This window comes from Pteropus alecto, unplaced genomic scaffold, assembly GCF_000325575.1.
Source record: "Pteropus alecto unplaced genomic scaffold, ASM32557v1 scaffold461, whole genome shotgun sequence".
NCBI lineage: Eukaryota > Metazoa > Chordata > Mammalia > Chiroptera > Pteropodidae > Pteropus > Pteropus alecto.
In genome coordinates, this window is record NW_006431079.1 from 3,349,632 (window position 1) to 3,375,040 (window position 25,409).

The 25,409-nt window shown below is 45.9% G+C and overlaps 1 protein-coding gene across 3 annotated transcripts in view; it reads left to right on the forward strand.

Moving 5' to 3' along the window:
• The window catches only part of MICAL2 (microtubule associated monooxygenase, calponin and LIM domain containing 2), a 140,477-nt gene that overhangs the window by 31,555 nt on the left and 83,513 nt on the right, over positions 1 to 25,409 (forward strand). For all 3 annotated transcript variants that reach the window (XM_015596557.2, XM_006905644.3, XM_015596566.2), the window contains one exon: positions 18,858 to 19,198. In XM_015596557.2, the coding sequence (XP_015452043.1) occupies positions 18,935 to 19,198 (264 nt within the window). In that variant the 5' untranslated portion in view covers positions 18,858 to 18,934. The remainder of the gene's footprint in view (positions 1 to 18,857; positions 19,199 to 25,409) is intronic.

The window sequence follows — 25,409 nt, forward strand, 5'->3', positions numbered from 1 at the left end:
ATGTTGTTTAGAGTCTGCTGGGGATTCAGCTGGTGTCAACCTAATTAGATTCTTGGGTCAACAAAGTGAGAAAAGAGTCGGCTGGGACCAAAGGCCCACGTTCTAGTATTGGTTGTTCACAGTTTAGCTGTATGGCCTTGGGCCAGTCACAGAGCTTTAGCAGCCCTCAGACTTCTTATTAAGGAAATAAGAGGGGCACAGAGGGTCGTGGTATCTTAAAGCAACCTCTTAGACGTCTATGGTTCTCAGTGCCAACTCTGTCTGTCCTCATGATTAGCACTGTCTTCCAGGTCACCTCCCCCTCACGTGGCCAGAGTTTGCTTCTGTAAGCACTTTGCTCCTGGCCTTTGTAGCTTTGCCACCTCTCCCCTGTTGCACCCTGAGATATGCCGGAGTGCTGATAAAAACTGCCCGTTGCTACTTTAGTCTCCTACCAAGCAGCATGGGGACAAGTCTAACGTTTTGAAAGAGTATTTGGGGACCTACCAGGTTATAGGTTAGTATAGGAGGGGAGTGGGGGAAATCCTTGAGTGGAAAGAAGCCAATGCAGATGTTTAGGGGTTGTTGGTGTCAATATAAGAATGTTCAAACCTTTTGAGAATTATTATAAAAATCTATTTGAACCAGATAGAGGATATGCCAGGAAGCAAGATCTCAACAGACAGAGACAAATGCTCTGAAGAAATGACAGTTTGCAGCTTCTTTGATGCATTTGGAATTAAGGAGGGAAATAAGAAAGATTACTTGAAGGTGGGAGAAAGCAAGGGGGTTGGATTACAGGCTAGTGAAAATTATGTGTTCTCTTGAGAGTGGTCGCACTTTAGAAGGAGGGGTCTGAAAAGGGGCATTTCAAAGGTGTGTTAACCTGGATGCACAGAAGCAATGGGCAGGGCTTGCTTAAGGAAAAGATAAGCCTTTTACTAAAGAAGTTATATGCCTAGGGCGTGACTACTCACCCCGACCTACCCAGTTAGGAATTCATGATCAGATCACCCTGTGAAGTTACTTTCCTCAGAACCTCTTTTTCGAACATCTTTTTCATCCACATTGGGATATCCGAGCTCTCGATGCCCCCAAGGTACCTGGACCCTGTTGATTTGCTTAAACAGAAGTTACTAGATAAGTTCTTAAGACTGTGGCCCCAAATTTATCTTCTTCCCTGGCCAGGCTTTGCACTCAGGGGTGACCAGACACCCTGGTGCAATAAAGGCCATAGCACTGGTAGAAGGCTGCTCAGTGGGAGCTAAGTGATGTCTCAGACAGACAACTAACACAGAAATGGGAAAGGTTGAGGAAGGTAAATCTATAAGATTCATAATCTAAGAGCATTAAACCTAGAAAGAACTTACGAATCATCTAATCTAACTCTCCTGTTTTGTGGGTAAAGAAACAGAGATCCAGAGACATGACTTAACCAAATCCATAAAGCAAGTTAGTGGTAGAACTGAGATAGCACTCAAGTCTCCTGATTCGCAGCCACGGGAATCATAACTATCGTATGAAATGGCTCTTTCCCCAGTACCAAGTTGCCTCCTCACGTGGGTTCAGCTATCACACTTTCCAATCCTCTCTTTGACCCTGAACTCGATTGTCTTAGGTGTTAGCAGGGCCCCACTGCTCCCAACTCATTGTTTATTGAGGCCTAATAAAACTTGGGTGCAGCATCATCAAGAGGTTGAGGCTTCTCGTGTGCAGGCTGTTTGACTTGCACGTAGTGACTTCACACTGTTGAGTCAGCATTATTCTGTTTTATGGTATGTCTCGGGGTGAAAGATTAATTCAAGACAGGAAACGAAGGATGCAATGGCCCAGCCTTTGTTGTTAAACAGGCCTCATTCTGCGACTCTCAAGCTAAGGGCAAGGATTGAGTGCAGCCTTCACTCTCTCTTGCTTTGAGAGAGGGCTCTTTGGGGTTAGAGGCTGGCCATCCCATCACTGTGTTGAAGGCATGCGAACCAGATGGAAGCCATTCACTTTTTTTTCTGTAGGGCTCCATTTGGCTCAGCATTTCCTACGGGGCTCAGGGAAATGTATCTTGAGCTCTTCCCATTGGGTAGGCACTGGGCTGACATATTTTGCCTCGTTCGTTTCTCATGGCAGCCCTCTGAGAGGTGGGCATATAGCTACTTATTGTATTGAGGAGAAAACTGAAGCAGGTACAGGTTAAATAACTTGTCTATGTCCCACAAGATGCAGGGTGTCTGACTTTCAAGCCTTTTCTCACGCCACATTTCACACAGAGAAGGGAGAGCTGGGCCTGAGTGGGCCAGGTATTGATTAAGGCATTATTGATTAATCCAAACCCTGGGCTTGGCTGTGGGGATGCAAAGGCGAAAATGTTCTAGTTCCTTTGTTCCTTTATTCCCAGGATTTTGTGGCCTGACCTGGCTGCAGGACAGACGTGTGCAGTCACAGTCATTGTTCTAAGCATTGTCACAGGGAGACACGGCAAGTGCTCTGGAAGCACTCTGAGAAGAGTGCATCGTACAGGAAACACTGCACCAAGCAGGTGCTGTGGTACTCGTATTGAAGGATTAATAAGAGATTGCTAAGCAGAGAAGGAAGCAGAGGATTTTTCAAGTAAAAGACACGGTGGTATGAAAAGGCTCGTTTAGGCATTTGGAAGTAAGGAGGAGTTATGTGCGTGTTTTCCTCTCAGCAGAGGGTAGAAGAAATGGAACATTCAGTTGAGAGAGAAGCTGGGGCTGGGGCAGGAAGGGGAATTTGGAGCCTGACTGTCAGAGGCTTTGTAAAAAGCTAATTATGTGATAGTCTTTGAAAGAAACATCAGTAGAGACCAGCAAAGATTCTCCAGATAGAATTCTCCAGGCACCTGAAGTACTTTTCCCTGTAGAAATGTGGGTGGGGCTCGTTTTCAGACAGTTCGTGTTCGTTTTCTACTTTTTGTGCCTTGCGTACCAGTAGAAGTGTTTATTGATGGGGCTAAGGCATCGGGGTGGGACAGGCCACACTGCCAGTTCATATTTAAAATGTCTCAGATTCCTCTTGCCAAATAAGCTGATAGCAAACACCCTTGTGAGTTCATGTGCAGACTGTTCCTCCAGGGAGGGTTTTGTGTTCCAGACAGGGACACACAATAATTCTGTAGAAGCCGAGGGTGTGGGGTAAGAAGGCTACTTAAAAATAAAGACCAATGAGAAAACAGAGATGTTTTTAAGGATATTTGCAAGGCAAAAGTATCGAGGAAGTAGATTATTTGCCACAAGGACGAGCCAGACTCTTTAAAAATATCAAGTCTTTAGAGTGGGAAAGTAATGGTGAAGGAAGAGAGAGAGCCCCCCAGGAACTTTTGTCCTTCTCATTTGGAGTGAATTCCTTGCTGAGATCTGCCCCAGGAAATCAGTTTTGGAAACTGAGCTTTGAGCTTGACTTGTCCTTCCTGGAGAGAGGAGAAGAACAAAAACCAGGAGAGTGATTTAGAGTCGAGGGTTTTCTCGGTCTCGTATCACAGTCCATCTCTCGTAGCCCCTGAGTTTTATCTCTTTATGAGAAATAAAGAGAAAGAGAGAAAATCCTTTTGGGGACAGCTCCTGTTTATTTTCATGAATGTGTTTTTCAGAATATTAGCCCAAACACCTGGAGGACAGTCCAGCATCTTCATTCAGCCGACACAAATTTATTACGTAGGGATGGTGGGAGACTGTCTCCCTAACCTCCACAGAAAATTCACTAGCTTGGTCACACCTTCTACCGTCCTCTCCCCTGGGGCTGCAGTCTGTTGGGGTTTGGATCCGTTTTGACTCACTGAATGGGGAAATGGTCAAGGCAGTCACTGGTCTTAGAGTGCTTGTTCAAGCATCTCTGAGCTCACAGGAGCATGGCCTTTGAGTGTCACTTAGAGAGCTAGGCATCTTCGTTCTCAGACCTCTGCTCCCTCCCACACAGGTCCACACTGCCTTCAGTGCCAACCTTATGGCCGTTACCAATAGGCAGTGCGACAGGACTGTCCACCCCCCGTGCTTGTACGCCAGTCCTGGAATGTGAAGTGCAACCTGTCAAGCCGACAGTCTCCTCAGAAAGGAGTTCAGCAGCTGAGTGTATTTTAGGTACTGGTTCTCCCATGTCTTATCAGAGAGGCTTTTCTGTATTTACTGTCTGGAATTTTAATTGGTTTCGTAGAGCTTTGGGGAAAGTAGTTCCAGGAGTCTTCAGTTCCTCTGCACAATAAAGAAGTGGCCCAAACTGTCTTGTTCTCTCACTTCTGTTCAGACCTCTGAACTACCTCCAAATGTCAACATATTCGGCATGGGCAGAGATCCCCTCCGGCGGGTCCTGGTGAAGTGAAACATGCTTTCACAGAGCTGTTTTGCTTAGTCTCTGGCCTGGTCACTTCCAAGTTGTATCCGATAACCGTTAAGCTGTGTTCATTTAGCACAGTGCCTGGCACATGGTAATCAGTATCTGGGGGATGAATATATGAACAAATAAATAACCTGCAAGCAAATCCTTCCATTTTACAGCAGAGCAAATCGAAGTGAACAAATCTCAGGCTGAGCTGCCTGCAAGCTGTCTAGCACCCAACATGCACCCTAGGAAAGACCCCTCTGGCTCTTGGTGCAAAGGAAGTTGCAGATCTCCCATATCTGGGGCTGGGGGCCTGGAGGGAGAGCCATAGGATCTCTGATCCACATCCAGAAATTCTCCTCATCAAGACTTTGGGTCCTGGTTGGGGGCTTTAAACAAACATACAAACAGAGAAACAAACAAACAAATAAATAACAATAACATCAGCAAACTGCTGAGAATGTCGCCCCAGCGAAAGCAGGGTAGAGTCCATTCTGCTGTCCCTCTCAGCTTGCCCCACCCACCCCCATTTGGCTGAATGTCCCATGCTTGGACGTGTCTCCCAGGAACCTCCAGATGGTTGTCCTTGCTTTGCCATGTCGCTTCTCAGCAGCGTAGGGGATTTTATACTGAAATCATAGATCCTGGATTCTTGAGTATGTCGACACATTGGTAGGCTTTGAACAGCCCATGATGCTTTTCTGACTCAGGCAGGGTTTACCTGCTCATGCAGGTGCATACACCTGCTCATAAAGGCAGTTTACACGCCCTTGGGTGGAGGCTGGATTGAAGGGCATGGCCGGCTGGACTGCTGGCTTGATGGGGGTCCCTTAATGGAAGGAATGGATAAGCATCACCCCTTCTCCTGCCCCAGGGACCCCCACACAGAAGTCATCTGACTGCTGAGATCCAGAAAGGTATTACTTACAACGCTAATAACATTAAACAGCAATGACATATAAACAACAAAGCCTGTATAATTGCATGTCAGGGAACTAATCCTGAAATTAAAGGTCTATAATTCAAAGGAAAATTTAGAAGTCTTAAGTAAACTCTAGAAGTGGTACAACATAAGTTGTTCCATCCCTCACGAAACAGGTTTTCACTAATAAACATTCATTTAACCAACTCGTACTAACTACCTACTAGGAGCAGACATCACTCTGGCGCTGAAATTATAAAGATAAAAATCAGTAGACAACTTGTTAATGGGTAAATTAGTAAAAAAGGGACACAGTTCGTAAAGTTGAATTATTTGAACTTTAAATATTGATTAAATACCAAATGCTCATGCAGAACTGAGCTGACTACTCCAGGAAATAGAAAGAAACAAAAGACACTAGGCTTTCCCTCAAGAAGTTTATATATTAGTTGCCCAGACAGGATTGATGCCCAAAAAATGGCTTGAGTTCGAGGCTAAATGAAGTGCCAAATAGTGTGGTCTGTGCCCCGTATGACTTCACTGTTATAACTCTTGGTTTCTCTACCAGATGGCAGTTTCTCAGAACCTGGGAGAGACGGTGCTCGTTCACCTGGTACCTACAGTGCCACACGAGATCCCGGGCCCAATGTAGGTCCTCAGGAAATGGAATGAATGGAATTGAATGTGACGAGTGATCCCCAAATCGAGCTAGTCCACAGAATTCCCCCTCAGACCTCAGGCTTCAGAGATTCTCTTTGGGAGTGGGCCCAGGAAGCGGCCTTTTTGGACAATTCCTGGTGAATCTGCTGTAGAGCCAGATTTGGTGACCCCTGGCATAGACTCCAGGAGTTAAAAGGATACATGGGGGAAAAAATGTCACTAAGGGTTGGGGAAGATTTGTATCTGAAAACTCCAGCTCATTCCCTAAGATCCGGCTCTGGTGCCACTTCTTTTATGAGCTTCTCTCCTGGATGTCAGTCATATCGTCTCCCGTCTCCATGCCCACACATCTTGGTGCCCACCTCTATTGCAGCTCTTATCAAAAATTGTTTGAATTTGATTGCTCGAATAGACTGATGCTCATATGCGAGACAGCATGTAGTAGGTCTTCAGTTAGTACTATGGGGCCTGACTTTGCTTCAGAGGATGGGTAAGATTAGAGTAGGGTGGGAGGAGGAAGGCAGAGATCAGATGTAAAGGATTGGAGGGGCAGCCTCAGGGGAGCCCTGATACCTTGGGGAATTGAATTTAGCAAGGAAACGAGAGCTGTATTGGGGGTACTGATGAGCCCAGTAAAGGAAACTGGGCTTATACTGTGGGGCATCCCTGAGGGCTTTGTGAGCAGGAAGGAGGTAGTGCCCAAGAGGTGAGAAGGGGAGGATGGAAGACTAGTAAGGAGGCTCCTGCAGTAATTCTGGTGGTGATTAGACACAGAGGGCAGTCACAATTCAAACCACCACATAGCCAGAATTTTGTGCTAGAGGCACAGGTGCCAGGCCCCGAGACATGCAACCTCTGGCATCAGAGAGCTCATAGTCTGGTGAGGCAGGCAGGCCCACAAGTAGATAAAACCAATAGTATGTATGAAACCAACATCGGATGCTCCGCAGAGGATGGCGTGAACAAAGCAGGCGAAGGGAAGCCAAGGTGGGGCTTTAAAGAAGAACAGTGCAGCCAAAAGTACTGCCGAGCCAGGCGTCATTGCACTTTATCCTCATGTAACCCAGTGGGGTCAGAACTATTATTATCCCCATTTTATGGGTGAAGAAACTGAGGTTCAAAGAGGTTAGGCTCACACACCGAATAAGTAGCAGGTGAGGTTCGCAACCAGTCTGCTTGACTCCAGAGGCCAAACTTGGACCCCTGACACCTGCTGCCTTTGATGTTCAGTTCTAAAGCTGACTGGGATTTCACCAAGCGAACAGAGTCTAGATGGGCATTCTAGATGGAGGGACCTATGTAAGCAAAGGCACAGGAAGGGAGGTATGAAAGAGTGCAGTTTATCAGGGAGCTGAAGCTGGCTCAATAAGTCTAGAGTAGGAAGGCTTGGGGAAGTGACGGGAAGGCAGGCTGGAGAGCAGGCAAGGGGAGAATCACGGTGGGTATCGTTTGCTTTACCAAGATGTTTGGACTTAACCCTGAAGATCGTCAGGGAGCTGTTGAAGGATTTGAAATAGAAGTGGAACCTGACCAAGTATGCATTTTTGATATAAAGGTTTCTCTGGCAGCAGTTTGAGGAATAGGCTGGTGGATTGGAGGGAGGTGATCTGGAAGCAGAGAAGGCATTTATGAGGGGATTCTGAGAGCTGCAGGTAAGAGCAGGAAGGAAGGACAAGACGGGAGGCAGTAGATGGGGCTATATGAGGACTTGGTGACTGGCTGGCTCTGTGAGATAAGGGAAAGCGGGCAGAGAAGATGACTCCAAGGATTTGGTCATTGAGGTTGGAGATGAGGGGGAAGAACAGGTGGAGGTGAAAGGTAAGTTCACTGCATGTGAGTTCTGTAAGAGTTGGGGGAAAATGTGTAACTGGCAGTTGACATAAGGGCCTGTAGTGCAGCAGGGAGATCTCCATCAGAGGGGTAGCCGGGTGGGTCATCAGGATGTAGATACTTGTTGAACTTTGGAGTGTTTAGGTCCTTGAGAGTGAGAAGAAAGTGAGAAGAACCTTGGGACACAGCAAAAGTTCAGGAGCAGGTAGAGAGAGACAAGTTTGCCAAGACTGAAAATGGGCAGAGACTGCGAGTGAGATAAGGTCCCATAAGTGACGACTGGATTTAGCAGCAGAGAGAGTTGGTGATGACCTTGGGCATGATGCCTGGGGTGGGCTATGTGTGTGAGTGGAAATGAGATTGTGCTGGATTGAAGGGTAAGTGGAGGTGAGAAAGTAGATGTTGCCAGGCCGGATTCTTCTGTTGGGAACCTAGTCTGTGAAGCGAAGGAAAGAGCGTGCTGTTTTGTTTTCTCCAGTAAAAGCAAATATGGATCCAACTGGGGTTGAATTTGTGCACATTTTTGAGAATGGCGTCACATCGGTAAATTCACAAATTAGGGGAAAAAAGGTTTTTTTTTTGTCAGGCAGTGAATCCCCACCCCTCCTTTTTTTTTTTTCATTTGAAAAATGACATCACTTGGCACAATTCTTCAAAACGGAGGGCCTTCGGAAGACAGATTCCATGAGACTAGTTGGGCTGTGAGCTTCCCAGGTTCATCCACTCCATGGCCATCCCAGCTCCTGAGCACAGTGCTGTGTGCAGAGCCAGCAGGCATCATCAAGAATCCTATTCAAGCTCACTTTGCCATGACTTCTTTGTCTCCTCCCCAGCATCTCTCTCTGTCCTCCAAACTAATTGCTAGAGTTCAAGTCTCTGAGGCCTAATTTCAGCAAGTCAGAAGATATAATGCCATCCCAATACAGAGGTTCGCCTGGGGAGTGATTTTAAGGGTGCACTGGGCAAAGACTTGGTGGCAATAGCTTTTAGCTGTCCCATGTCAGCATAAAGTAGACTAAGAGGAGAATGAGCCACCTGCCATCTATGTGAAAATATACCAGTTTCTGCCTTGGTTTGGGTTGGGATACCTTGGGGCGTTGGGAGTTGTCCCTAGGGCATTTCACCGGAACGATACTTAATGACACATCTGCAAGCCCGAGCCATAAGAGGTGCCTTCATTTAATTCTCACAGGGACTCTATGTTTGCGATTTGCTCGGGGAGTGCACAGGGACTCAAGGCCACACCTCTCCACCACACCCCATGGGCTTCCAGGGACTCAGCTGGGGGATCAGGGGGCTATTGAAACCTAGTAAATACACTAGCCTACCTGTCCTAGTCTCCTGTCTTATTCTATTTTCAAATAGGGAAGGGATGTGTTTATTCAACATCGGGTATGTGTGTGAGGTGCTCAAGGAGAAGGGTGAGCAGGCTTATTTCTGGAAGTCAAGCAACCTTTCCAGGATCAAGGTCCTAATGGAAGGGAAGATACAACATGACTACTGGTTGTTTGGCCCACAATAGTGGTAGTAGTGAGAGGGATATTAATTCCTGCATTATCAACCTTCTTATTGAGAGGGAGTACTTGCTGAAACAGGCCAAATTTGACATACCCACCACACTATGGTTTACCTACTATATTAAAGTGATGTTTCCTGCCTAGCAGATAAACCTTCAATTCTCAGTGACTTCACATACTTTATTTCTCATATATGTAAAGTACAAATATTCCTGGTCATATAGGGCTTTCTTCCAAGTGGGCTTCCAGGGGGTCTGGCTCCTTTCTTCTCATGGCTTTGCCATCTTCAGCATGTGGTTTCAGGAGTGGAAAGCGCATGGAAGGTCACTGGGGGAGGCTCTTATGGGTTGGTCCTGGAAGCGGCATAGGCTCCCACTGCCATTCCATTACCTAGAGCCTGGTCATGTGGGATCACCCAGCTGCAAGGAAGTGCCCAAGAGGAACGAGCAATGCGTCCGTGATCGGCTAGTCTGTCTCTGCCATGCCCACCAAAGCTTGAAATTCACCCCCCAGCTGAGTGTTATTGGCATATTAGCCGCTGTCCTCATCTGATATTGCATCGAGATCTGATTACTCCAGATCCTAGCATTTTGGAGTGTAATGAAAGAAAGGGGAGTATCATGATTTAAAGGGTCTAGGCCAGAGACCATGTCCCTGATTTGGTGAGCAAGGCAGTACTTATATACCTCTTTCTACTTTTTGGGGGGAGCAATATAGGTATTGTGGTTTAGCATGTGGCCCCTGAACTCTGGCTATAGGGCTTCAAGTCACTAGTTTACGACTTCTGGCTATGTGGCTTTGAGCAAATTGTTAAATTTTCTAATTTGAAGAACGAGAGTAATGATAGTATCTAACAATGCCTTGGTTTGTTACTATAATTAACTTATTTAATAATATAAAGCTTTTTAACACATTGCTTGGGACTTCATAGATGCTCATAAAGTGTCAATAATGGTTATGTTCCTCAGGGTTGAACATTCATTCATTCATTTAGCACATACTATAGGGAGAGAGCCTTGTGCCAGGAATTGGGAGTAGGAAAATAAAAAATTAATTTCAACACAGAAGAACTTGCTGTATTTGAGGTAAGTCATGGTACTGTGGGATGGATCCAACCCATTTTGGGAAGGGGTTGGGGTTAAGGAGGTGGGGAGTATCTAGAGAACAGGACTTTGAAGGAAGACCAGCCATTAGTGAGGTGAAATTTGGTCACATCCATGTGCCATGGTTAACAACAGTAACTACGGTATATAATATGTTAGACTTACTGTTTTTTTTTTAATTTTTAATGGAGAAGCTCTTTGCCTTACAACATAATTCTCTTAACATCAAAAAGGATTCATACCCGGTGTGCCTGAAATTGATGTTAGTCAATGAAAAATATGCCAAGCCATGACTTTGAAGGACAGAAGTCTCATCTCATTACACAGCCACTGTTTCCACTCATTCAAACCTGATGACATGTCCAACAGATAGGGGCTAATCTGGACTTGTTCTCCAAGAGCTTTTAAGGAATCTGTACATTGTGGAAGAATGCTCCATGCTTTTAGGGAACTGCAGTCTGCTGGCAGCACTGCACAGGGACCGTTAGAGCACAGGAGTGTTCTCCCCAGACAGTGGATGGTAGGCCCTGGGAGCTAGCACCAGGAGCCTTCCCTCGGGTGTCAAAGATTTCACAGGTGCCAAGGAGAGGGGGTGGCATTGGTGTGGGGCGCCTGGGAATGGCAGAACAAGAGATAAAAATTTGGGACTTGGCAGGGCTGAGCTTTCACAGGCTTCCTGGGGTCAAATGAGATTTGGAAGGAAGAACAAGAGAAGCCTAGATGACTGACAAAAAAAAAGTTAAAAATTATTTCATTGAGCCAAATAAAAAACAGCAAGAATCTTTCATTAGCCCAATGATTTATTATGCTTATTACATTTTAATTCAAAAAGTATTTTAGAAAATTAATTTCATTGTTGATTGGGACACAAATTGTATACTCTGGCCTTGGAGAGCTCCCACTGTTAAGTGGTGATGGTGCATTTTACTTATTTTTTTATCGTGGGGAAATATACATAACATAAAATTTACTATTTTATGCATTTTTAAGTTTAGAGTTCAGTAGCATTAAGTGCATTCACATTGTTGTGCAGCCATCACAACCATCCATCTCTAGAACTTTTTCATCATCCCAAATGGAAAGTCTGTACCCATTAAACAATAACTTCTCATTCTCCTTTTCCCCCTGGTAACCACCCATCTATTTTCTGCCTCTATGAATTTGCTTATTCTGGGCACCTTTCACCATAAATTTTGAGTTAGGCCGGCCTTTTGAAATGGGAATTTAGAGTTCACAGTTTCCCTGGGCATCTAATGTGATAAAGATGATTCAGGGCACATGCAGAATAGACTAAGGTTTTATTGATAAGATGGGCTCAATGTGTTTGTTGAGATGTTTTTTTGGTCACCTCCTGGCCCATAATCAAGTACGTAGGTTTCTTTCTTGTGGGTTCATTGGCAGCAGGTCCTGTGTGCACAGCTGGAATTGGGTCAAAGGCATCATCTTCCCCATTTCCCAGCATGGCCCCCTGGAAAGAAGCCTGCCACACTGGACTTGAGGACCTGTGAACCAGAGAGCAGAGCAGCCTTGGGGGCCTCATCCCTCACCTGCTGGAATGGAAGCAAATTCACTAAGTTAGCATATGTCAAGGCTTCTTGCAGGATGGCCCTTTCTTTTCTGGAGAAAAATAACACCACAAGTGTGGTGGGACCACATGGGGCTGAGCACTTGTTAGGCCTGAGGAAGATAAGAGACACAGAAGCTCACCTATTGGCAAGTGCTCAATCTAGTCAGGGAGAGAAGGCTCCCGGACTTGGAATGTGTGTATAGGAGGGATTATAAAAATTGTGCATGTTCCTGGTAGAAATTTGGGGGAATACAGAAAAGCATAAAGCTAAAAGTAAAAATCATCTGAAATACCATCTACACACATAAACCCTGCTCACATATCCTGCTCTTTTCACTCTGCATTAGAGCATAAGCATTTTTCTATGTATCAAATGTCTATATAAACATTGTTCAAAGGAGTGCTTAAAACTTGATTGTTTGGTTGCACCATAACTCATGAAACCACACCCTGTTGTTGACATTTGTGAACTCTCAGAGCCTGAAAGAACTTCAGAGACTACAGAACTGAGCCCATTTAATTTACTCAGTGGCTGTGGAACTCAAGGCCACGTTATTTCCGTCTACACGGTTCATGTTGACATGCTAATCGGTGGCTAAGAGTGTGTGGGTTTTGAAGTGCGATGGAACTGAGCTCATATCACGGCATCCCCACTCACTACTGTGGGATATTGAGGTTACTGCCCTCTCTAAATCTGTCTTTTCTTTCCTCAAACAAGGATGGTTAAATAAGATCGTGGATGTAAATGGTCTGGGACAGGGTCCTGCTCTCTGTGAGCAGCTGAGCGATGTGACTGTCGGTGTCCTCGTGAGGGCAAAGAGAAGGGCAAGTTCAGTCTCCTCATGCCCAGGCCAGAGTTCTGCCACCTCAAAGGCTTTGCTTCTCCAGAAGGTTCTCGAAGAGAGTCTTAGTGGTACAAATGGAGATGTGGAGCACTGGCTAGAAATCCTTATAGAAAAGTGTTCACAATATATTTTTGCATATGTCTGTACAGACAGGCATATACACACATATAAGTGCATGCACATGTATATACACACTGCATGTATACATGCATATACTCAGGTTATATATATATATACAGGCATGCATATATATGTGTATATACAAACATACATAATAGTAACCACATATGGTAAACTTATACTTGTATTACAGAAAAGCGAGATGGGCAAGTTGTAGAACGACTTCTTTTTTTCCTAAGGCCTTTCTTACAGATGCGAGAGAAGGGGGGGGGAGGGAGAGAGAGAAAATCACCTTACCTCACGGACTTGTTGTAAGGACTTCTTGGGATAATTCAGGCGAAAGAGCTTAGCCTGGGCCTCTGATGGCATTGGCTTCCTTCCTGACAGTGACTGGTCAGCATACAGGTCTCTGATTCATTGAAGGATCGAGGGTGGAGGGTCATCTCAGAATCTGTTACTGTGAATGATTCCATAAGGAAATGGATAGAGGTGAGGAAGTGGGAATGTGTGAGGTCACTTTAAATAAGGGACTCCAGAGCAATGTGGTCAACTCTATTGAGAAAGAGTGAGGAGAAGGCTGGGGTCAGAAGGGCAAGGGCCAAATGATCCTGGGCCCTCAGTGGAGGAGTAGCATAGAAGACCAGGGCCTGCAGTAGCCTGGACCCTCTTTCCTGAAGTCCCCACCCTGGGGCCACTAGACAGAGGGCAATGTCTGGGCCCTTGCTGCAGACTGGGAATCTGTTTGGGCTCTTGTAGTTAGTCTCGTGGGTATTTCCTTCAGCCTTTCCTTGTGGGGGCCCAGATGGTGTGTGTAAGAAGATTGCATGTCTGGGTTTAGCCCACATGGAAGGGCTTCGACTTCCTGTGGGTGACTTAAGGGCTAAAACCAGGAACAGAGAGGAACTGATAGAGACAGGATTGATCTCACTAAGGCTCTCTTCTAGTCAGAGGAGGCAAAGGTGGAGCAGGCTTCCCCAGGAGGCAGTGTGCTCTCCATTTGGGGAGGTGACTGAGGGAAGGCTGGGGACCCCTGGCTAGAAGGAGATTATAAGGAGGACAAGGGGGCCCTTTTAGTCCCTTCCCAGCTCTGAGAGTTAACTCTTTTGGTTCAAGCTGGTTGCCACATGCCCTCGTAGATGGAAAGCCAGGCATCCCTGGGCTGGTGAGAAGATGATGTCTGCAGGCGTTACCTGTGAACCAGGTGTTCTGCCCATGTTGGGCTCTGCAGAGACGCAGCATGTGTGGGAGGCATTTCTCACCACCGGGGCCCTGGCTGGCTCCAGGTAGCCACGGCTGAGGGTCTTCTGTGAGTGCATGAGACGAACACTCCCATTTCATTGATGAGGAAACTGGCCCTGCACCTGAGCCTCTTGGTGAGGTAAACCTGGAAGATGGCAAGTTGGAATGGGGAACTTGGCAGTGTCAGTGGCAATAGTGTTTGATTTTTAGATTGCATTTACCTTGAAACATATCTGCAAGCTTTGAGGGTGGGGTTGAGGGCTGAGCTTTTCTCCTGGGCCAAACTGCTACTTTGTGGGAAGGTTCTGCCCAGTGTCCCTCCGGCCCTCCTTAAGTTTTTATAGAACTCTGCCATCTATCCACGGCCTGGTCAGACTGTTCGATGCCATTTGGCAGGTGATGAAGCCCAGGAAAGGCAGCAGGTGCGAGATTCCTAAATGTGAGTGCATTGCACTGGCAACTCTTGTGCCAGGAGGCTCCTCCTCTAATTTGAGAGATACTCAGAGACTCTGCATAAACCTTGAACTCGTCTCCTAAATGCCATGGGCTGAGCCCATTGCCACTGCTGTCACCAACAATCTGAGGACCTGGGTTTTAATTTGTAGGAGGCAGAGGCAGGACAAGGGAATTGCTTTGAGACTCATGAAGTCATACAGACAAAACCACAAATAAGGGACTCCAGTTGGCAAAAAACAAATTGCTTCAAGACTATTCTTGGAAACTAAAGCATCACATCTTGTTTCTTCCCAGAAAATGCATAAACCTTTTATATTTCTGGTTAGTTGGTTTTATTTATATTTCATATCAAACTCCAAAAAGGCAACAGCTGGGTGGTGGTTGACAAGGAAAATTTTAACAGAGCTATTACCTAAGATCTTCTGACTTAGCTAATCCTCGACCTTCTCCTTTTGGGAAAAGAGAAGGGGACCCACCAACAATATTATACCCCAGTTTCTAGAAGAAAAGGCTTGAAGCTCAGACTCAGACTGAATCCTTCTAAGACAGCCTTTCTAGTTAACAAAACCACTTTGTACCATGTGTGTTTTCAATTCATTGCCCAAACTTCCTTCTATGAGGTCCCCCATTGTAAATATGGGGAACTTAAAACTCAGCAGTTAAATGAGGTGTCCAAGGTGACACAGCTAGGAGTAGTTTTGAACCCAGTTCTGAATTAAAAGCCCAGAGCCTCTAAAGTACATTATTCCTGAACCTGAGAAGCTAGTCCCAGTGGTCGTAAATTGCGTTCTTTTTTATCTTCCTTTTGGTTTGATGAGATTTGGGCCGTTTGAAGAATAATGTGAATGCTTGTTATCATGTAGCCACCAAGTATTGAATTTATTACCTACATGATTGAATTTAATCCTTAGAATCCTAGGAAGTGAGTATTATTATCCCCATTTTACAGATGAAAACACAGACTGAAATGGATTAGATAACCTGCCAAGGGTCACACAGCTGACAAATGCCTGGGGCCAGATTCACGCCCAGGTTCGCTAGATTCTAAATATTCTGATGTTTTCCTGCGAGGAAGCCTACCTTGTGTGGGTGTTAGAGTCATTGTTACAGTCCTTGACTTACATTGGAAAGCTGATTTTAAAGGTTGAGACTAGACCCTTTAGATCGAGGGAGGCAGGTCTGAGCCTGGTACGGGCTGTGGGGTACAGTCCAAGGCAACACTTATCTTCTCCTGTCTGGCTGTCTCCCTCCGCCTCCTTTATCTCACTCTAGATAAGAGCTAGTTCCTGGAGCTCCCACGCCCACCCAGCGCCCTCAGCACCACCTTTGGCTCTTTCTACTGGAGCCCTAAGATTAAGTTATTCATTTTTCTTTTGGGGGAGGAGGGGAGGCAGCTGGGGTTGGGAAGAGACAGGTTCTTCCAGTTTGTAAATGTTTCTCTGGCAGTCAGGTCTGGCTCTATACCTCTAAACAGTTCACCATTTTAGACGAGGAGTTGGCAACGTGTAAATTGATTTACAAAACTGTTTTTCAAACTGGTGTGTTCCCCAGATACAAACCTGCCCCATGTGATAGATACAGTGTGCATTTCCACATCTACTCTGTGCCGCCGAGGGCCAGGCTCTGCTCTCACACGTGTCTCTCGCCCTTCACAGCAACCCTGCAAGGTGCAGATTATCACCCACTTCTCACAAAAAAAAGAAAGAAAGAAAGAAACTGAGGCTCAGAACTTATGTGGCTTGCGTGAGGCCATATGGGAAGTGAGGAGCTGAGCTGAGCTTTGGACTTGGCCTCCAAAAGCCCCAAAGCCTGTGTTTTTCTTTGTCCCACCTGCTCATCCTCAAAAGGACTTCAGGATACTAGTTGAATTCAAGTAGCTTTGTATTTGTCAATCAGCTACTATAGCCTTTGTTCAATCCTGGGCAGAGAAGTGGTTCCAAAGATAAATACTTAGGATATTGATATGCTCTGGAAAACAAACAGGTCTTGCTCTCCATGGTAGGAAGTCTTGCATGGGGGTAGAGGGGTGAGGAGATGGGGTTGAAACACAGTAGGAGGCCGTGTTTTTGTGAGTGATGCCACAATGAGCACTGCGGACAATCAAGAAGCTGAGAGAGCATCTGTGAGGGGCTCCATGTCTTATCAATGCCAGGCCAAGCTCAGAGCTAGTCTTCCAAGTCTGTTGAATTTGTTGAGTTGCAGGGACCAGGGCAACCAGGTAAGTTCTCATGGAGGATGGAGGCCCGGTGGAGGAATAGAACTTGGCTAGGTCTAGAACAGGAATTGCGCCGTTCTCCCTTCAGCTGACTATTGGCAGTTGTCAGAGAAAGAGGGAAGAGAGGGGTCCTATACTGTGCCCCCTCACGCATCGGTATCTAGGTGTCTGGTGTCTGGAGAGCTTGTCTTCCTTCCCCCAGCAGGCTGCTCCTTATGGGTGGTGCTCAGCCAGGCTGCCATGCAACATTCACCTGTGAGCTTTTCCCCTTGCTCTCCCAGCTACTTTCCTCATTGTTACCTGGGCAGCCCCTTAGCTGCCTCCTTCTCCAGTCCATCCTCTGCTAGCTCGCCTTCCCCAAAGATTTGTCTTAGCTGCTGCATTGTCTTCTGTACCCCACAGCCCATTGGAGAAACCAGGCCCCCTCCACAATTTGCACATCCCCACCACACCTTGTCATAAGTCTTTAGTTCCTGACACCTTGAATTCGCTGTCATTCTACAACTTGTCCTGGCTCTTTCCAGACTCACGCCTTTGTATGGTGTTTCCTTTGCCTGAACATTCATTTCTCAGTCTCCTAATGAAATCCACTTCGTTCCTAAAATTGTCACATTTTGGCATTTCCTTCTCATGATGCCTCTGGACTCCTTTAGACTCTGCATGCACTCTGAGCTTGCATGCCCCATGTTCATATTCTGCAAGTGCTCTCCTGTTGTCTTGACGCCTCTGGACTCCTTTAGACTCTGCTGTGCACTTACTCTGAGCTTGCATGCCCCGTGTTCATATTCTGCAAGTGCTCTCCTGTTGTCTTGGAATCAGCTCTTTATGGGTCTGGGTCTATCTTCCTCACCAGGCCCCATCTCTGTATCCCCAGCACCTAGGGTGATGTGCAGCTCTTGCTAAGACACTAGTAATTGTTGCTGAATGAATGAGTAAAGGATTGAGGGAGAAGATAAACACTGGGCTCTGCTTTTAGTATTATAAAGCCAGTCCGCAATCCAAATACACCCATAATAGTGTTCCCATCTGGGGAGTGGGAAGCCACCCAGCCTGAGGGCCTTGTCTCTGTGTTTGCTGACCACCTCCTGCCCGACCTCGATGTGCCGTATCCTCTCATTTACAGACTCTCGCCTTCCTGACAGCTGGGCCAGCCCCAGCTTCTCCATACTTGTCTTCTTGCACTAGCTTTGGATTTTGGAAAAATAGCCAGTGCTTTGGAAAATCAGCTCTAATTTTGTTTTTGTTCCTTTGAAACTTAAATGACTCTGCTAAGAAATGCCTGAGGTTAGAGCGGTGCAAAGGGAAAGGACGATGGCCAAAACCCAGGCAAGCTATTTTTGTGATGTGAATGAACACCCATTGCATTTTTCTTCCACCAGCCTAAGCACTTGTTCCAAATAGCTCACAGCCTGGGCTTACAAAGCACAGGCTCCTTTCATACATCAGGAGGAGACCCACGTGTCTCTGTCTTTCTCTGTGTCTGATGGAGGTAGATGCTGTGCTTTCAGCAGATACCAGGAATAGAAGTTTTAAGAAGCTGTTGTCTGTTGCCTGTATAAGGGAAAGACCTACCCTCTGGTAACCAACAATGAAAAAAGACTGAAAGATTGACGTCCAATGATAGGTGAGATGGTCATGAAACCTAGGGAGGCATGTGCTTGTTTCGTTGGTCTGTGTACTAATATCATGTGGCTGGGTTACATTAGATTAGTCAATGAATTTGCAAAGAATTTGCCAAGAACTATAGGTTTTTAATGCTGCTCAATCTAGAGTGCTTTTCTGTTTTTTCTCTTTTTTTAGTTACTATTTCTAGAAGCATCTGGCTCATAGCAAAATTGACCAGGTAATGTTGACATCAGCCAGGGCATGACGTGGAGCAATTTGTGGTTCTCTTTAGCCAGCAAGAGGAGTTGGGTGTTGGGGAGCAAGAGATTGCCAGCAAGGTGGCACTGACAGGTTAGAATTGCACATTTTCTATGGATTATTTGTGTTTAGTATTATGTATAGTATCTTAAAGGACTTTATTTTTCCCTTGCCCCACCCTTGGAGCTCACCTCTGCCTCGACCTATCTTTGCAGGTGTGACATTTCTCCAGGTACTTCATGGTGTCCTCCTCCGTCTTCTCCACACGTCTGCTCCACGTGGCTCCTGAAACATGGGGGAAAACGAGGACGAGAAGCAGACCCAGGCCGGGCAGGTTTTCGAGAACTTCGTCCAGGCTTCCACATGCAAAGGCACCCTCCAGGCCTTCAACATCCTCACTCGACACCTGGACCTAGACCCTCTGGACCACAGAAACTTTTATTCCAAGCTCAAGTCCAAGGTGACTACCTGGAAGGCCAAAGCCCTGTGGTACAAATTGGACAAGCGTGGATCCCACAAAGAATATAAGCGAGGGAAGTCGTGTATGAACACCAAGGTAAGGGAACCCCCGTGTGGACATCCGTTACCCTTGTTGAGGGTGTAGGGAGTTGTCGCCGTTTTGACATTCTAAGGTTCTTAACAGGTGTAGGTATGTTTCGACGTCTTGCTCAGTCGAACGTTTTCTTTGTATGTGCACCGCTTATCCTGTTTGGGAGTTTCCATCTTAACGCAGTGGTCTCAGCAATTCTCCTTGTGCCCTCTCCGAGACAGAGAAAAGAAAGGCATGCTGATGTTATCCTGCTTCTGCTATTGCTACTGCCGCTACTACTTCTAGTAGTTACTATTTATTGACCAACTTCTGTGCGCTATGCACTCTATGTACATGGTTTCACTGAACACCCACAGTGGTCCATTGGGCCATTTTAGAGATATGAAAACTGAAAAGTCAGTTATCTTGCCCAAAGTCACACAATTAGAAGACAACCTTGGTCTGCCAGATTCCATGGTGAGGCATAAATTCCATAGCATTGTGTTCCCCTGGGAGCAAACATTTTAGAAAGGTCCCTGGCTTTAACTGGCTATGATAGAGGTCTTTGGTCCTTACTGCCTTTTCCTCCCTCTCTCTCTCTTCCTCCACATTCTCCACCTCCCCACCCCCTTCCCCAGGATGCATTTTCTCTCATGATCGTGCTTATAATTAACCCTCCACAAGCTGATTACTTCCCCCATTGTTTGGCCTCAGGCAACATCTGTGAACATGGGCTGACCAGCACATCACATCTCTGATATCTCTGCAGTCCGTGCCCATCGCTGAAGGGGCAACCAGTAGTCAAGACTTCCTGGCTGGGCCTTGAGTGCTGTCAGCCCTGGGCACTGGTCCAGGCTGTATGTTTAGGTTAAAATTGAGCGTGCTGTATTTAGACCTCACAGGAGATAGCTCGGCCAGAGCCCTTGGAATTCTAGTCAGTGCCAATCCCAGACAAGAGGATTGAACTCTCCATGGCGATCAGGACTGTTGTGTGTTTGTTTTGGTGAGGAGGAGCTGTTGAATCCACCGTGGGATACGGCTGCTTTCTCTTGCCCCCAGGGGAGACAGCTGCCAAGCTTATTTGAGCCTGGGATGCACAATTGTATGGGGCATGGGAAGAGCATGGAGCATGCACCAGAGTGAAAGAAACCAATCGCTTCAGTCCAGAGCATACTAGCCATTCTGGCAGTGCCTGCCCATAACCTGCCAAGCTTCAGCCTTCCACAGAGGAGATGGAAGTGCTAAAGAAAAAGAGGGAGAGCAAGGAGTGGTGCCAGTATCCTAGGTGCCACCCCCACCCAGCACCTCACTTCCTAGTTGTTGTAAATGTGGTTCATAGTTCACTGGGCGGCTCTTCTGACTTAGAGGAGGGGGAAGCTTTTAGCTTTAAAAGCATTACCCTTCTCAGTAATTGCATAAGGTGGCTTTCTTTTAACAGAGTCCCATAGAAGTCATGTGGCTGAACTGCAATATGTTTTCTCAGGGAAGGTTTTCAGGTCTTATTAGGAAATGCATTGCCCCAGACACTCAACAGCTTCTAGTTGCTGAGGGGACTCTCCTGGCAATCTGAAGACAGACCTTCAGAGGGAGTCAGCCAGCAGGGAGATGGAATGGGGGCCTGACCACCATGTAAATGTCCTTCTTTCAAAAATCACTAGCTGGTTTCCTAGCCTGTTTGGCCAGCCCCTATTTTACAAAATTTGATGGCTTGAAATAGAAGAGACCTCACATCCTGTGGTTGGCAGGTCACCATTGGTGCCCGAGATACAAAGAGAAAGAACAAACGTCTTGATCTAGTGATGCTGACTGAATAAGAGTGACTCTTCCCCAGGATTTTTATGCCTTTCTTAGGAGGAGGAACAAAGACATTTTCAATGTGTGGTAGCCCATCTCATAAAAACTAGCTGAAGAGTAAAAAATGCACTTGAAAATGCACTCTTAGTACAGTCATGCTGTGTTAGGCCACTTTAGCTGCTCCAACTAACCTAAAGGAAACAGAGAAATCAGAAACGTATAAACAGGAAGGTCTAGACACTCAGTATGTTTCATCCCCTATCCCATCTATCTCGTGGATGTTTAGTTCTGTGTTGGCACTATTCTTCCCTCCTGCAAGGAGATTTTCTCCAGATTGTTAGCCTCTAATTCATATCTTTATAGCTCTGTGACCCAAAAGGCTAGAATCTTTCTCTGCCTGCTCAATATTGGGGTCGGGGGCAGGGGGATGGGGCGGAGCAAACAAACCTCAGGGAATGATTCCGATAGGTTCACCTCTACACAAGTTATTGTGGCCAAAGCCAGGGGAGCTAGCTACTGTCTTTGGCGCCCTTTTAAGCATCACATGATTGATGTGAGAGAGGAGCAGGTCCCCAGGGACATGAAGGTGAGAAACAGATAAACAACAGGTGTCTTCTACAGTGACTGTTTATTTGCATTCCGCTTATGGTACAGGCTCTTTCCATACTGGATTCACGTGGATGGTTAGTGCTCAGATCTAAGAGCTCAGTGCTTATACTCTTTGAGTCAGTCAAGCAAAACACAGAATGCGGTCCTCCTGCTCTTCCAACATGAGCAGACACTATCTTGCTCACACCCCTCATTTGGGTGTAGTCATTTATGCTGAGTATTAACCAAACAAGAAATGCTGGGCATTAGTGTACACATGGCTGATCATTAATGCTATGCCATGGAACACAGGTGTATTTCCCAGGCACATAGCCAAGCTCCTGGTTAGCCACAGGTAGAGTGAGGATGAACAAAATTCAACCAAGGACTCCCACCTTGTGCTAATGTGGACACATCTCAGCACCATCTGGAGTGGATCTGGGCTTCAGCATTTCATAAACATTTATCAACCCCTACTATGTGCTAAGCACTGTGCTGTTCCCTGAGAGAGAGAGAATATGTGTGTGTGGCTGTGTGTTCATGTTGGTGGTGTTAGTGGGGACAGATTAATGACCAGAATCTGAAGAAAAAGGCCTCTGGTACAGGTGCTGGGGAACAGGGAGAAGGACCTGCAATGTCACTAGAGCAGTGACTTAGGTGCCATTTGCAAAACCTAACTTGAGATCATTGTTTATTATTGATTATTATTTATGAAGGTTTTGTCAGGCACTTAATAATTCTTTCCTTGAGTGTGATCCGTGTGGGTAAGAATGGTGTGAACCAAGGATCAGTCCAAATCGATTCTCTCAGGACTGATATTGCCTCTGTATTAGGGTAGTAACAGGATCAAATGCTGCATCCAGTTGTGTAATGTTCCTGGGGAAAGCAACCCCGAAGAAAATGCAGTACGTAATTTGGTATGGGATACCATAATCACAAAATCATGGAGTCTGGTTATTTATTTTATATGTACCTTTAATGCTAAAGGAATTCGAGGGAATATGGTGTACAATCTCTGCATTTGACACGTGACGAACAGAGTCTCAGCAAGCTAAAGCTATTTGGCTGGAACTAGTGGGTGATATTGCTAGGATTTGGGCTCTGTTTATTGGGTTGCTCATATATTCTTCTGTTCCTTCATTCATTAGATATTTCCAGGTGCGTACACTCTTCTCCAGGAGTATATGTGACTGGGGTAGTCTGGGAATGCTTCTTGGAAGAGGAGGTATGATTTAGAGTTCGACAGAGGAGTAGGAATTTGCCTCGTATTGCTGAAAGAAGAGTTAGAGGAAACACAAGGCAGAGAGAGATAATCTAGGAAGCGCGCATTGCTTATGAAATGGGAATGTGGGAATGAGTGAGAGGGTGAGAGCCAGAGAGAGCAGAATGGATGAATGGCAGGAGCAGACCAGAAGGAAAGGCCTTCTGAGGCCAGGCTGTGAAGAGAGGGTCCTACGTTCAAACGGAGAACCTGGAAGACTAGGACCTGGAGGACTATCGAGGATGAGCCCCAATTCCCAATCCAGAGTTCTCTCCATCACCCTCCTTGGAATGGCTTAGTAATTACAAATAACCAATTCAGGTCAGAAGGCATTCATACATCATTGCCATAAAAACATGTGTGCAGGAAATGAGTCATGGACTTTTGTCACCAGCAGAAATAGGGCTAGCCCGTATGATGAAGGCTCTTACATTAACTTCTGAAAAGGAAATGACAGTATTTTGGGAGCATCCAGCAGAGTCAGCCCACACCTTTCACTCCAGAACGTGACCCTTGCCCATTTTTGCCTCTCCCGTGGCTCTCCAGTTAGGCGTAGCCGGGCCCTGGAAATGCCTGGGCCCAACTCATTATGAGGTTCCTGAGCTGCACAGTGGGAGGCAGAGAGGTAGGGTGGGAGATTGGGAAGGGTGAAGCTGGGAGCAGAAGGCTGCTATCTCCTGGCCTAGATAAGCCTATCTGACATTCCGGACCTCTGAAATCACCCACCACAGCCCCCAAAGCCAGGCTCTGTTGCACCGGCTAGGCCATGCCAAGTACTGCTTTGCCTAATATGGGCAGTTGCAGACAAAACCAGTAGAGCAGAGGATGGTCTCTGGGGTATGAAATTCTGTCCCAGTTGAACAAAAAACTTGGCTGAACTCTGCATTTGTCCATTTACCTGACAAAGGACTCCGGGCACTGCTACATCAGACATGGTCAAGCGTAGATTGCCAATCAGGTTATGTTAATTTCTACACTGTTGCCACAACTCCACATGGAGTATGTGGGATTTGCATGAATTTGTGCATTGGATGTTATATATGAGCTTAAGTAAAATCAATTCCCAAAAATATTAAGCTGAGTTGAAAAAAAACTCTTTTTTTCCTGTCTTCATAGGAAGTGGTTAACCTGGGTACACGGTAGTTCATTTCATAAATAAAGACCTCTTTTTTTTTTTTTTTTAAAGAAAAATAACTAGTTTTATTTAATTAAAAAAGAAATGCATGCTCATGATTGAAAAATAATTCAAGCAGGACAACAAAATATACTGTGAAAAGAAATGTGTTTTCTTCAGGCCCACTGGTCCCCTCCCTGGAGGCCACCACTGTCCCATTGCCTGTGTACCTTTCTTGAAAGTTTCTGCATGTGTATATGTGTGTGTGCACACACATATGCATATGGATGTGTGCATCCCCCTTATTTCTAATGGAATTCTTTTTACATATTTGTTGTTTATCTAGCTTTTTTCACTCGAAAACATATCTCGAAGATTGTTTTGTATCAATACATGGGAGTCTAACCCTTTTATTATTTTCACAGCTTTTAATGGCTTCCCATTTTGTGGCTAGATCACATTTCATTACCTGCTTAGATTGTTTCCAGTCTATTGCCGTTTTAAACAGTGCTGCGATGTACTTCCTCATACATACTTTGTATGCGCACGAAAGCATAGCTATTCGATAGATTGTGAGAATATTGGAGATGGTTATGTGGATTGCACTGACAATATTACAGACATTGTCAAATTCTCCTCCCTGGGGGTTCTTCCAGTGGATATTCCCACCAACAGTGCTGGAGAATGCTAAGAAGAGTCCTTTAAAAGGGAGCTACTATGACGGGATGTTGGCTACTCAGATTTGCTTGGCCTTGCTGAGAAGGCATTTGGATGGACATCCATGGAGTCCTGGAAAATGTGCTGGATGACCTCAAATGGGGCCACCGAGTGAAGAGCAGTCTGGCAGGAACATGGTAGGGATTCACTGCCACCCCTGTAACAATCGCAGTCACAATGTCATTAGTGTTACCACCCAACATTTGTGTAGTGCTTTATAGTTGAAAAAATTATTGCCTGTACCTGGTTTTATTAAGAAGTTTGCTTTATTAGTGAAGGTGAATGTTCTTCAAAAGAAAAAAAAAAATACAAGTGTATACTTTCCTCTTTAAAATTTCCTCAAAGAATGGGAGATTTTAGAACCCTGGTCCAGGGAGGATCTGTACTGTTACTGCTGAACAGGAACTCCTTCCTGGCCTAGCTAACTTGTTCTCTTTATGATTGAGTTTAAGCAAGCATCACCTCCTTCAGGGAGCTCTCCTGATCTCTCCTCCACCTTCCCCTTCTTTACCTTTTCCTGGTCTGGGTTTGGTGCTCCAGGTGGGCTCCCAGGCTCTTGTCCTACCATATCTCACTGATCAGTGTCCCTCGTCAATTGCCTTTTTCTTCCTTCCTTTCCTTTCTCTCTCTCCCTTCTTTCTTCCTTCCCTCTTTCCTTCCCTCCTTCCTTCCCTCCTTCCTTCCCTCCTTCCTTCCTTGCCTCCTTCCTTCCTTCCTTCCTTCCTTCCTTCCTTCCTTCCTTCCTTCCTTCCTTCCCTCCTTCC